The 12,821-nt window shown below is 33.9% G+C and overlaps 1 protein-coding gene across 3 annotated transcripts in view; it reads right to left on the bottom strand.

Moving 5' to 3' along the window:
* LOC145328631 (uncharacterized) overlaps positions 1-12,769 on the bottom strand; it is a 16,316-nt gene extending 3,547 nt beyond the window's left edge. For 2 of the 3 annotated variants that reach the window (XM_080172387.1, XM_080172388.1), the window contains exons 1-23: positions 12,078-12,769; positions 10,772-10,938; positions 10,136-10,505; positions 9,783-9,863; positions 9,155-9,241; positions 8,698-8,772; positions 8,367-8,492; positions 7,992-8,209; positions 7,572-7,677; positions 6,797-6,973; positions 6,004-6,084; positions 5,531-5,612; positions 5,009-5,080; positions 4,475-4,594; positions 4,115-4,248; positions 3,640-3,880; positions 3,105-3,369; positions 2,456-2,852; positions 1,892-1,969; positions 1,417-1,748; positions 781-879; positions 527-573; positions 339-373 (exon numbers count right to left, since the gene is read on the bottom strand). In XM_080172387.1, coding sequence (XP_080028513.1) covers positions 339-373; positions 527-573; positions 781-879; positions 1,417-1,748; positions 1,892-1,969; positions 2,456-2,852; positions 3,105-3,369; positions 3,640-3,880; positions 4,115-4,248; positions 4,475-4,594; positions 5,009-5,080; positions 5,531-5,612; positions 6,004-6,084; positions 6,797-6,973; positions 7,572-7,677; positions 7,992-8,209; positions 8,367-8,492; positions 8,698-8,772; positions 9,155-9,241; positions 9,783-9,863; positions 10,136-10,505; positions 10,772-10,938; positions 12,078-12,271 — 3,584 coding nt within the window. In that variant the 5' untranslated portion in view covers positions 12,272-12,769. Of the gene's footprint in view, positions 1-338; positions 374-526; positions 574-780; positions 880-1,416; positions 1,749-1,891; positions 1,970-2,455; positions 2,853-3,104; positions 3,370-3,639; positions 3,881-4,114; positions 4,249-4,474; positions 4,595-5,008; positions 5,081-5,530; positions 5,613-6,003; positions 6,085-6,796; positions 6,974-7,571; positions 7,678-7,991; positions 8,210-8,366; positions 8,493-8,697; positions 8,773-9,154; positions 9,242-9,782; positions 9,864-10,135; positions 10,506-10,771; positions 11,245-12,077 lie in introns of all 3 variants that reach the window. The other variant, XM_080172389.1, reaches the window with a different exon arrangement.
* Between the last annotated feature and the right edge of the window lie 52 nt (positions 12,770-12,821).

The raw sequence follows: 12,821 nt of genomic DNA, 5'->3' as shown, positions 1-12,821 counted from the left end.
GCATTTAAATGTTTTTTTTTATATTTTAAATATCTAATTTGAGAAATAATTTGTCTATGTTATCAGCTGTTAAATTCATGTCTCTACGCAGCGCGACTACGCTAGCGACACTATGCGGCGGAAATATTTCAATTTTTTTCGATTTTATTGTGATTTCTCTTGTGAGGGTGGTGGTACCCTCCCCCAAAATAGTTATAAACCTTCCTGGGACCTATGAGAAGCTACGCTGTTAAGGAGAACCCGATCGGTTCAGCGGTTAGCGAGATCCTTCGCTACAAACAAACAGACAGACATCGTTATACTTTGTATTATAGATGATGAAAGTACTAAGTTCAAACCTGATATCATGTTCGATGTAGGACGGTTTCCCTTTCTGAAATCAAATATTAAATATTAGAATGCTTAAATTAATAGGTATGTCATAATACTGAAAAATAGTAAAAACAAACGGTTTTTTATTTTGACTGTATTGTAAATTTCATTTCCAAAACATTTACAAATATTTAAACCAGTTTTCAAATCTTACCTCTTTGTTAAATGTTCCAAGTCTTTCTTTCACATTGAAACCTTTACCTAACACAGAAACGAATTATTTAATTTATAGCCTTAACTTATCTCAATTTAAATTTTTCTCACGATTTTAGAGAAATCCCCCCTTCTCATTTCTTGTTATTAAGATTCAATAAACATTCTGAAAATTATACAACTAAAACTAAACTACAGGCAAGCGCAACATATTACTTGTTCTAAAATTTTCCACAAAGTTCAATATATAGGTACCTTTTCCATTGCTATGAGCTCTATCACCAAGCCTTGCAAGAACATCAGGATGTGACCTTTCATTAGCACCACTAGCCCCTCCTTCAAGCACTTTCTCTCCTGACATGGATGATGGGTAAGAAAAAGCCGTTTCTTAAGGTCCTACGGGGTCATACGTTATATGGGAAGCGTGACGCAAATTTTAGATCTTAGTTTTAGCGGTTTCAGAAAAATGCATCTTTATATCCTAGCGAATTAAAAAATCTTGCATGCGTCGCTTTTATCTTATAGAAAATAAGTACCTAAATAAAATATTATACCGCGAAAACTGATATATTGCGTATGAGCTCGTATGACTTTGAGAAACGGCATTTTCTTACCTGTCATCCCTGACATGGCAGATAAAGATTTATTCAAATCTTTACTTTTTGTCTAAAATCTATAGGTAGGTATTTAATTAAGACGCATTTCATTTTGCAAAACTAATATTTGTGCTGAATTTTGGGCCAAGACAATTTTCTTTTAATACTAATGATTAATCACACCTACAAAAGAATAAGTAACTGATATACCTTCTTAGCGTTTATCCAGACTCAAACCAGACGCATTAACAGCTATGTTAATTTTTATTTACTAATTTTATTTCTTTATGCTTACCTAATCTAGACTTGACATCCTTCTTTTCTCTTTCTTCTATTAGCATAATTTCTTCCTCCTTTCCCCCTGGGTTATTACCCCTATGCCTTCTTTCCTCCACATTCCCCCTATGTCGCCCATCCTCTTCTCTTTCCCCCCTCCGGGTGTCATCTGACCGTCGGCTGTCTCTCTCACCCCCACGTTCATGTGAGCTTCTGCGATCACGGTCATGACTGGTATGACCGTCTCTATGGTGTGGATGTCCGCGGGGCGGTCCTCCTCCATGATGTGGAGGTCTGCGGCCGTCGTTATGGCGTGGGCTGCGAGATCTGAAATCTTGTCCATCACCAATCCTGAAAAATATTGTCTATTAATTTCAGCTTTTTAAATGTTTCAATATTAGAACAATTTTATTTCTAATCTTCCTAATAACCCCTAAATATAAGGCAATAAGTTTAATCTAATAATAGCTGCGCGACTAGAAAGATATTTGTACCTGTGGTCTCTTCTTTCTTGTGACCTAGGTCTGTAGCCCCCTCTTTGATGGTGATGGGGTTGACCTCCATTCCTTCCTCTAAAAAATATATATTGAAGTTTTCCTGAAAGGCAATGATGGTACTCTACAATAAGCAATCAGCTACAACGGTAAAATAACTGTTTTATATCTGGAAAAAAAAAATATTTTCTGCTAGTTATGATTTATTAACAGTTATTTATCGCATCGTATTATAAACAGCTTTCCGCGGATATAAAAATGTACAATTAAAAGATTAAACCAATTTGGTTAGCCACGAGATGCCAACGGCATGGGTTAACAAAACTGGTTTTAAAATTATGATTGTACAAATGAACATTTTTATATTCCTAGAAAACTGGATATCATATGATACTACAAGATGATTTCTCAGTCTTGTTTAGAACCAGTTCTACTAATCCAGCTAATATTAATAGGTTTTGAAGCCATACTGGACAAATAATTTCTATCATCCGAATTAATGTAATCTCCGCTGTTATTGCTGTACTTCAAAAGGAAACAATTTGCCGCGCAGGAAAAAAATACCTAAAATATGGAGGTGGATGATTATGTTGGTGACTATGAGGCTTCCCTCTGAAATCTTTCCTGTCCCTACCACCATGCAAATCTCTGTCCCTGTCACGAAGATCTCTATCCCTATCAGCACGAGGTGGCCCGTCAGCTGGAGGGCCTCGTTTATCATCTCCCCGTTTATCTCTATAATCTCTATCTCTTCGATGATGATGATGATGATCTCTTTCTCCCCTGAAATCTTTTTCTCTTCTTGTATCTCTGTCTCTGTCACCCCTGTCTCCACGGTGTTCTTCCCTAAAATCTTTGTCTCTTCTGTCTGAAAGATCAGCATCCCCTTTTTCACGGAATCTTTCTTCACTTCTGTCTCTGTCTCGTCGCTTGTCACGTTCTTTGTCTTCTGTCTTGAAATCTGAAAAAGACAAAAAATTCATGAAGTAATTAAGTCTATAAGACTATAGGTAATAAGTATAGACAGCTATCCGCAGATATTAAAATGAAAAATTATAAGATTAAAACCAGTTTTGTTAGCTACGAGGAGCCAAAAGCATGGGGTAACGTAACTGGTATTGATTTTTAAATTTTTTTGTTTTATTATTCGTTGAAAATTCTCTGCTAAGCTAAGTAATTCTACTTTCTAGGCTACAAATGACAAATCTCATACCTTCATCCAAATGAGAACGCCTTTCATCCAGTCGTGATTTCGGCCTTCCCAATGCTGGGGGCGGGGAATTTGAAGTACTTCTCCCTCTCTTCATAACCTCGACATCCCTTCTACCTCTAACAAGCTCTTCCTTTTTGAGAAGAATATCTTGTTCTCGCTGCCAGGGTAGTTCAGGAGAAACAGGTTCAGCACCGGCAGTCATATTAGGTAGCCCTGGAACTCTAAGGTCGGGGTAGATATGTTTGTCACCGCTGAAATCATCCCTGTTAAATAAGTCTTTTGGCTTACTTTCTTTAAGTTTTTTTTTTGGAAGACATTGGGTACTACATAAGTAGTAAGTCTTTACTAATGGCAATTTTTCTATAAGACTTTACAAATATTTTTTTCATTTCCTACATTTATGGAAGTTTTTATAGGTATAATTGGACAAAATCCCTTTTTTTTTTTAAATCCAATAAATTCTTTTATTAATAAATGGTGTTGTTTACCCACTTCTCATTTTATTAGTAAAAGATACCCAAAAAAAGACTTTCCTAAATGGTAAAGGCGAAGGAGGTCCTCTTCTATCCATCTCCATCCCATTCCCCACCCTTCCCCCTCTGAACTCCATGGAGGGACTTCTTCTCATTGGTGAAGACCCATGTCTCATTCTCGTACTGGACAGAGGTCTGGTTTCCAGATTGACTGCTTTTAATCCAGGACTTGGTTGTCTTTTCTGGTGGAAGTTGTGACTGTTATCAATACTCATTGGCGCAAATACGTCGTTTTGATCATACCTAAAAGTAAGGACAATTTGTATGCTAGAAGTAACGCTGCAATATAAAAATTACACGATTTTAGCTAAAAAGAGAAATAACCTATAGAATAGTAATGCCAGTAGAGAAAGAGGCAAAAAAATAAAATTGATTTTAAAAGTAAATAAAAAGTGCTTTAATTAAGGTATGTATATTATAAAACTGTCTCCAATGAAATCAATAGAAATATCGGTACATATTTTTTTTTGTATTTACCTTGCTGGGTATCCAGTGGGCACAGTTGGTAAAGGTGAGAGCTGGCTAGAACTTCTGGATGTATACCTGGCACCTGCGAGGCCACCAAGACCTCCAGGGTTTAGTAAATCATCTTCCTCATTCACTATAGCAGCCTGATAGTTTTTTTTACATGATATATTTTGAAATAAGTTTAGTGAAAAGGAAGTCAAAATATGTGCTTTATGGAAAAGCTTTTAAGTAAAACTATGATATTTTTCTCTTATAAAATGACAAAATTTAATACAACAAAACCTCTGTTATTTATTTGTTATTGTACACGAAAAAGAAATCTGATTTGGAAAATAGTTTTTCTTTCCGGTTTTTAAACTACAATTTTACCTTGAGTTTTTCTTCATATTGCTGGATAGGAGCAGCTTTGAGACTTATTTGAGGACCTTGGACTTGAGGCACAGGCTTCTCTGGCGCTATACGGATGTTGGCAAATATAGGGATTTGTTCCTAAACATTCAGCGATACAGAGAGAGAACAATGGACGCGTAAAAACAATGTTTATAATTTATAACCCCCCCCCCCCCCAAATCCAACTATCTTTTTTTCAATTTATTTCAAAATAAGAGATGGTGGGGGGGGGGGTATTAAGGTATATCGTGTGAAAGAACCGAATAGTTGTTATTTTAGCCAATGTCCTTTCCCCCTATAACTTGACTATGTAGATACTCAAATATCATTATTTAATTTTTTATTAGGAATTATGATATTGGTTTCCTACAGGGTTAGGATCCCCGCAGGAGTTACGATAGGAAAAAATAGCCCACCTTCATTCTAAATTTATTTCCTAACTAGTGGATGGTGGTTCAGTGCTCAACAGGCACTTTGTGGAAAAGTACGTGACATAAGATAAATATAATATACCTTCTTATTTCTTGGCACATAAAGTTTAGAAGGATCACCAAGCTCTCTTGTAATTGTGCCATTCAAATTAACCTAAACATCATAATATTTTAATAGTAATACATAATACACATTCCTAGGTATTAGAAGCCTTAAAGGTATCGATATCAGTTTATCTATACTGATAAAAGTCTTTTGTATTATTATTTGGGTTTTTACATCTTACTTAAAAATAATAATTTTATCCTTAAAATTAAGATAAAAATAAGTAAACAATGGCAAATAGAGTAAAAGGTGAAAGAAGTGAAAACTAAAAGCCTTTTTTTCCATAAAAACAGAACAATACAAAGTTAGGTAATTAACTATGACAGACAAACAAATTCTAGTTATATAGTAACAGCATTACTAGCAATTTTACATTCCAGTATGGCTTCGAAATCGATAAATATCCGGTGGATTAGAACCGGTTCTCAGTTATACTGAAAATTCATGTATATCTTCGAATTTCATACAATTTTCCACGAATATCAAATTATTACTGACCTGACTAGGTGCAATGTTTCTCTTGATATCAATCTGGATCTTTTTCAATACTTTACCATCAGTTATTCCAAACTTGCCATATCTATAATAAAATAAAAATTTGTGAAAAAAAGACATACCTAGTAAAATAAGACAATTTGAAATTTTTAAAGCTATTTGTTTTGAATGTTTCTTCTCTTTTATTTATGAATTTCAGCATTTACAACATTTATAAAACTCTAGATTATAACTGCTTTTAAGGTAAATCATTAAAAGGCATTAAAAACCAAACTACCTAAAACACTAAAAAAATGTTTATAGGGTACATAATATTGCAAACCAAGGTTAACTCAAGAAGAAACTAAAAAATTAAAAGTTCCTTAAATCCTAGTCTCACAAGTGTGCAATTTTTGAGTCCTAGATTTGAGGGGGCCAAGGAAATTCCAAAGGTCATGTTTTACCTACCCATAATTCCTGGTTATAATGTACTCTACCTGTAAAAATCTAAGTCTCCTAATCTTGTTGTGAATCCAGTAATAGGGGCTGGGATGGCAAATAGAGATGGGGATATACACCTAAACAATAAGTCTTTTAAACAACTTGAAAAATACTAAGATATAACTTTTGATTTAAGTATAATTAACACTATGATATTTTTACTGGTCATGTGGTGGTTTTAAGCTATTTGCTTGTGGGTTAAAACAACCTTATCCCAAAGAAAAATGTCCCACATAATTTTTTGGGTAACCAAAACAATATGGGGGTTGGTGGTTGCAATCTGCATTTGTCAATGATGAATGCAGATTAATAATCAAGGGATAGTTGCATGAAGTGCATTTCAAAAAAATGATTACAAGCATATGTTAAAAGAAAACTGTCCAACATGTGTAGTATTGTATTACAATAAATATTAAACAATTTAATTAGGCACCACTAAAATAGCCGGCATGCAGTTTTTGTGAAAATAAAACAGCCATACAAGTTGCATTTATCATATTTTTAAAACAACGTGGTAGAATATTGAAATTCTTTCAAATATATGCCCTATCAAAGTAGTTTAAACCATTGAAAAGAAAAAAAAATGTGTAATTCGATAATTCAAGTTTAAATGCATTTCGTGCAACTACACCTTTAGTCTCAATGTTGATATTTTTTCAAGATACAAAATAGTTTTCTTTCAATACAATATCCCTTCCTGACCATTTTAATTAAATCTTAACTATGAAAGCGTAGATATATAAAGAAATACTTAGTTTTATGTGCAAAATATTGTTCTCATTTAGGTACCTTTCATGGGGGCGCTCAAAAACTTCAGGTTTCACTTTGGGTACAATTGGATTTAGATCCAGCTCAGGAACTAAATCTTCTAATAATTCTTCCTTGTCTACTTTCTCTTTCTTTATTTTCTTTTTCTTTCCTTCTTTAGCTGCTTTCTTGGCTTCTTTCTTCAGTTTCTCTTTCAATCTAAAATAATTCAATATTTAGTACACTTATTATGGTTAATGTATTTGACTAAAGTTTACAGTATCGCAGCGAGCTACTCTTTACATTAAATGACATAAATGTCCTTACAAAAACATTATACTGAAAATAATTACGTTTGATAAAGCTTTAGAAAAACTTACCTAGTTAGCGTAGAAATAAAAGTTCATACGAAAAATCAATTGACTAGTAAAATATTGAAAACGTTTTTCTACTGATTGAATATTTGTTCCTTTGTGTTCACACTTACATAGATAAACAAAAAATATTCAATGTACCTTATACATTTCTTAAATTCAGAATTATGTTTTTAAGGAAAGAAAGAGACTGTAGAGTTATAAACACTATGTTCTCCTCCTTTAATCATATTATAATCTAGCACAAATTAGAAAGACGTCTATCCATATGAAGATTAGGATCTCGGTAACCGTTGAACCGCTTCTTATAAAATTTACCTACTGGTCCTGTAGTGGTTCAAATATATTTTCATGGCATAAATAACCCCTCTCCCCCCTTGAAGCTAGGGGCGGACAACTAAAGTCAAAGAGAAACACAGTAATGCTTAGTGAAGTTAACTTACTTTGCTTCTTTCTTAGCCGCTTTAGACTTGCTTAATTTCTTTTCTTCTTTTTTCTTGGTATCTCTCATTGCTTCAGATAACCAGGAAGGTACCAATCCAGCTGAAACTAAACAATTTCAATGTATTATTTTATTGGTGGTAAAAATAGTCTTTAAAATTCAAGGATTGGTCAGTCAGTAATGATCATGTAATGCACCTATGTTTTGGTGATACTTAAAACTACTTAATGTAAATAAGATTCGGTAACTGAATAACGTTCTACGCACAAACAACATTTGTGCGATTTCATCTCTGCACGATAAAATCCATAATGATATTAGATAAAAAGACTATTACTCTTCTGTAAACTAAGTTTTTATATAAAAAAAAGCTTGAAAACGTTTTTTTTTTTACAGAATCAATGTAAATTTTCATTCTTACTTGATGGAGCATCCAGCAATTCCTCAGTAAAATCTTGAGTTCTTGGCTTGTTATCATCATTACTGGTACCCGAGGAGTGCTTCTTTCTCTTCTTGACAGCTTTAGCTGCTCCTTTATCCTCTGAAGAAGAGCTGTCACGACTGCTAGCTGCTTTCTTTTCCTTCTTTAACTTTGTAAATGGAGAACCGCTACGCTTGTCTCGTTTTCCCAATGATTCCCTTAAAGAACAGCGTTCGTCAATTTCAAAACAGTTAGGTATTAACAAAAATTGTTCAAATTACGTTGCAAAAAATCATATTCTAAATGCAACTCAATCAAATGCCAATACATTAGAATTTTCTTTCTATTTGCGGACTAAATAAATAAAAGTCTTACCTTTCACCCTTAACCCTTTCCTTAGAACCCCTGTGTCTTGATGTTGATCTTCTTTTGGGGGATGCTGATGCCCTTTTTCTCTTTGATGGCGAGGCTGACCGCCTTCTAGGTGGTGAACCTCCTGGCCTTTGGTTATGGAAAAAAATATTAGTTATACAGTATTTTCATATTTGTAAAGCAACGTACTTATCAGAATCCTATAGTTACCGAAAAAATATTAGGAACGCGATTTCCAGTTAATAATGGTAGGTACCTACTTTTCATGTAACTACCATTTAAGGTCTTAAAATATTTCAAATTATCAGTCTTTCACAAAAATCTTTGGCCCTACCTTTGATAAGCTGCTGGCCTTGAGTGTCTGTCTGCTGATCCACCTCTACGTGGCGGGGGAGAATGTCCTTTGCCCCTAAAAAATGCATGTAGATTATCTAAGTAAGTACCTCTACATATTTTGTAATATTTTGGCATTCTTTAGAGAGGAAGAATAGTTGTTTCAATCTTATTATCAAAGTCTATTGAAACAAGAATATAATTCTTAAAAAAATTATCAACCAAATATAACCTAAACGTTTTATTAATTTCAATTTGGATTCCTAATACCTAATTCTAGGAAAGGGATACTTTTGTTAAGAGACTTATACTTATTTTCCTTCTTTATAAAAAAAGATAGGTAAAAAATATTCAAAATACTCCAATTATTGGACATTTGTCCACTGTAAGGACATCACAAGTTTGATCGAAATACTTCATTTCATTATATTCCTACTAACCTACAAAAATGTTCTAACCTATGTCTTGGTGAGGGTGCTCTATGTTGAGCCCCACGAGGTGAGGGAGGGCGTCTTGATGGTGGATATGGCGGTCTTCCTCCAGGCCTAAAAAAAGTAAAGTTTTATATGTTTTCACTCCCATGAACTGAACAGCCTTATATCTAAACACTTTCTGAAAGGAAGAAAGTAACACATGTATTGTAATTGTACTGTAAATACAAAAAGGCTTCGCATCATAAATATTCTTATTTTCTATCTTTTTAGTAGTCAAACTACTAGGTAAATAATTCACACTGTCTGTCCGTCACTCCGTAAAGCCAGAGAAAATGATTTCTCTGCTAGTATTCAAGATAGACGACTGAACTTTTTTAGAAGATTCTCCATAACAATGATCTTCCATTTTATAATTTACACGTCGGTCTGTCAAATATGCTCCACAAAATATAAATATTCGAACATATAAAATTACATGTGAAAGGTTTCAAGATTCTTTTTCTATAAAATTCCTAATGTATGACCAATCAACACATGCTAATTTAAATCATTACATCCTTATTTCCATCCATGATTTTTGGTTATTCACTACTTATTATGTGCTTTGGTAATCTATGTCATTTCAATGACTAAGTATCTATGATGTACTCACCTATGATGTGGAGGTCCATGTTGGTCTCTGGGTGGGGTACGCCTCCAAGAGAGTGAAGGTGGTGGATGTTCACCTCTGTAAGATACCATTACATTTTTTATTTGTTATATTTTTCAATTTTATCTATTTAAAATCAGAGGCCTAGCTCTAATAGCAGCTGAGTAAATCTCATTTGACACCAATCCGCTGCGGACTGAAAGACAAAGTGAATCAAAGAAAATTAAATTCAGTGATGGATTAAGCTCTTTACAGAATTACAAGAATTTTCTATGTGTGATTCAAAGAATCAAAGTTCTTCCATTTTATTACATTTTAACTTAACCTAGATAAGTAACAATGGCACTTTCCTGTAACGTGGATGTACATCTCTGGACGCTGGTCCTCTTCCCCCTCTCCTATCATCAAACCCAGGAGGATGGCGAAAGGAATCCCTGTGGGGCGGTGGTGGCGGGCCTCGCCTCATATCAGGCGGTGGCGGTCGCCTTGACAAACCTCCACGTTTAAAGTCACTGCCCCGACGGCGGCGAATATCAATGTCGCGTCGTGCGTCTCCACCGGCTAATGGTCGCCTATGACTACTGCTGCTGTGATGGTCTGAACCATGACGGCTTGATCTTGAAGACCTGTGGTGGTCATCACGCCTTGAACGACTGGAAGATGAGTGTTTGTCCCGACGACTGTCGGATTCTCTTCGCCGAGATCTTGACCGTGATTTTCTTTTATCTAAAATTACATTATATTATTTATACCCATAAAATTAGGATTTTTGACAATAGTTATTAAAAATATTCAATAAAAAAACTTCAAAGAAATATGAACACAATTTTAATGCTTATGACATTTTTTTCAACTAGTGGCTACGCCCCCTAGAGGCCTCTAGGGGGCATTTAAGGAGGGGGGAGTTGAACAAACAGATAGACATCCTTTTACTTTATTTTAAGTATTTAGTTAAAAATAAGGCGGGGGGGATTATCAGTGCTCGATTTTACCTGATCTATTCCTAGATCTTGAACGTTTCTCCTCTTTGCTCTTGCTCCTTTTTTCTCCCTTAGATTTGCTCCTACTCCTGCTCTTACTCTTAGATCTACTCTGACTCCTGCTTCTGCTCCGTGAGGCACTTCTCTCGCCCTCATCTCTGCCTCCGCTTGCAGATCTTCTGATTAATACTCTTTATTGCAATTGATTTAAAAATGACTAAAACTTGAAGTATAATAATTTCTCCCATGAGGTTTTCTTGAATCTGAATCTAATTATACTTTTCTTGATGTGCTCATTAGCTTTAACTTGAAGATTATTTTAGTATTGAAAACAACTCGCAGCTATTCGAAGATTTTGGGTGTAGAAATTCGAAGAATATTCATCAAGCTTTTCGTAGATTTTTAACAGATGACAAAATATTTTGATAGATTTTTGTAATTTGTATGTCAGGTGAACATAAGATTTCATGACCGAACATGTCAACCTGTGCAAATGTAAAGATAAAATTGCTGTATTTTTAATTGTTCCAAAAAATGTTTTTTTTTTCTACGGAGTACAAAACAATTACCTACCTGCTTAATTTTAAAATAAAACATATGATATTTTATTAGGTACTTTATCCAAGTGTAACATGACACTTGAGATTTAAATCATATAATTTTATATTGTTTTTGTATTAAACTAATCATTACCTAATATTATTAAGGTTAACTTTTTAATTGAAACTTTTCAAAACATATGAATAGAAAATTAATATAACAAAAGCTTTAACCCACATAATTACAGAATTTACAAAATTTTCAGCTAAATTAACATCTGTTATTGTATAGTTCACTTTTTTATGCAGCACAAGTGAAAAAATAGCTTCTAATCTAATAAAGTAATGATTTAATCCTATAATGAGGAAAGGATTTTAAAAACAAGGAAAAAAGAAATACATCTCTAATCTTTTAAATGGGGATTAATTAAAAAAAATAAATATAAAAAGGAATTTATTCTCGTACACTTTATAAAAATTGTTGATTTTCATACAGTAAGATTTAATTTCATTCCCGCAAAGATACAAAAATGAATTGTTTTACCGGGGGGAGTAGGTGGTGGTGGTGGGGGGGATTGGCGTGTAAGATACTAGTTTCTTTAAAAATACGTTCGAGAGCATGCCTTTTTATTATTTAAACGCACACAGTTTAGTTAACCAAGAAAAGAAAGATTTATAATATAGATACTTTCATTAAAAAAAAATATATTTCCTTAAAATTAATATTAAAGAAATCATATGGCAATGAAATTGTAAACTATCTGGCTTAAATAAATTACCTTTCATCCCCCTCTCTCATGAGTTCCTCTCCCATCTGTCCATCCTCTTCGGTGATCAACGGGGCCCCGTCCTCGAACGAATAATGCGCATTTTCCTCCTCATTGGGCGGGTGCTGGTCAACCGTTTCATAGTCGTCCTCGTCACCAACATCTCCCGGAGGCGGCGGTTCGCTGCCAGCATCGTCGTTGTTCATTTTTTTTAGATTAGTGCCTTTTTATCCTTCAAATGCTTTGACTTTTTTGGGGTCTGAAACAATAATAACTTTGAAACTAGACAAAAGGATAACCGAATCCATTAGAAGCGACGCCCAATAATAATGGTTAGGCAACCGAATAGTTAATTTTTAAAAAGTAGATGCGCTCTAAAGTGTCATGATAAAATATATGCATGGAAAGTATATAATGGTAAATAACATTATATATGTATATATATAATATGACTTACAGAACAAGTAAATTGTACTGGCAGAATAGGGATTCTTCACCAAAAAATCAGCAGTCGATCCAAATTATATTTTAAATGATCTATTTTCACTAAATAAATAACATGCATTACATATATATTTTAATGATGCATACTTTTTAGATATTCTAAAAAATTTTTTCATAACTTATTAATAATTGTAGAATAGATTTAAAATTTACGTCTAACAGTAACTTGCAATATGCTGCAATTTTCAATTTGTGTAAATTGTCTTGAATGCTGTAAAAGCAGACACCTCTCCAATAAATAATGCCTTCAAT

Source organism: Acartia tonsa, chromosome 9 (genome assembly GCF_053477335.1).
Source record: "Acartia tonsa isolate MP-2025a chromosome 9, ASM5347733v1, whole genome shotgun sequence".
Lineage (NCBI taxonomy): Eukaryota > Metazoa > Arthropoda > Copepoda > Calanoida > Acartiidae > Acartia > Acartia tonsa.
The sequence above is the reverse complement of the archived record's forward strand: the minus strand, read 5'-3'. Positions and strand labels throughout refer to the sequence as shown.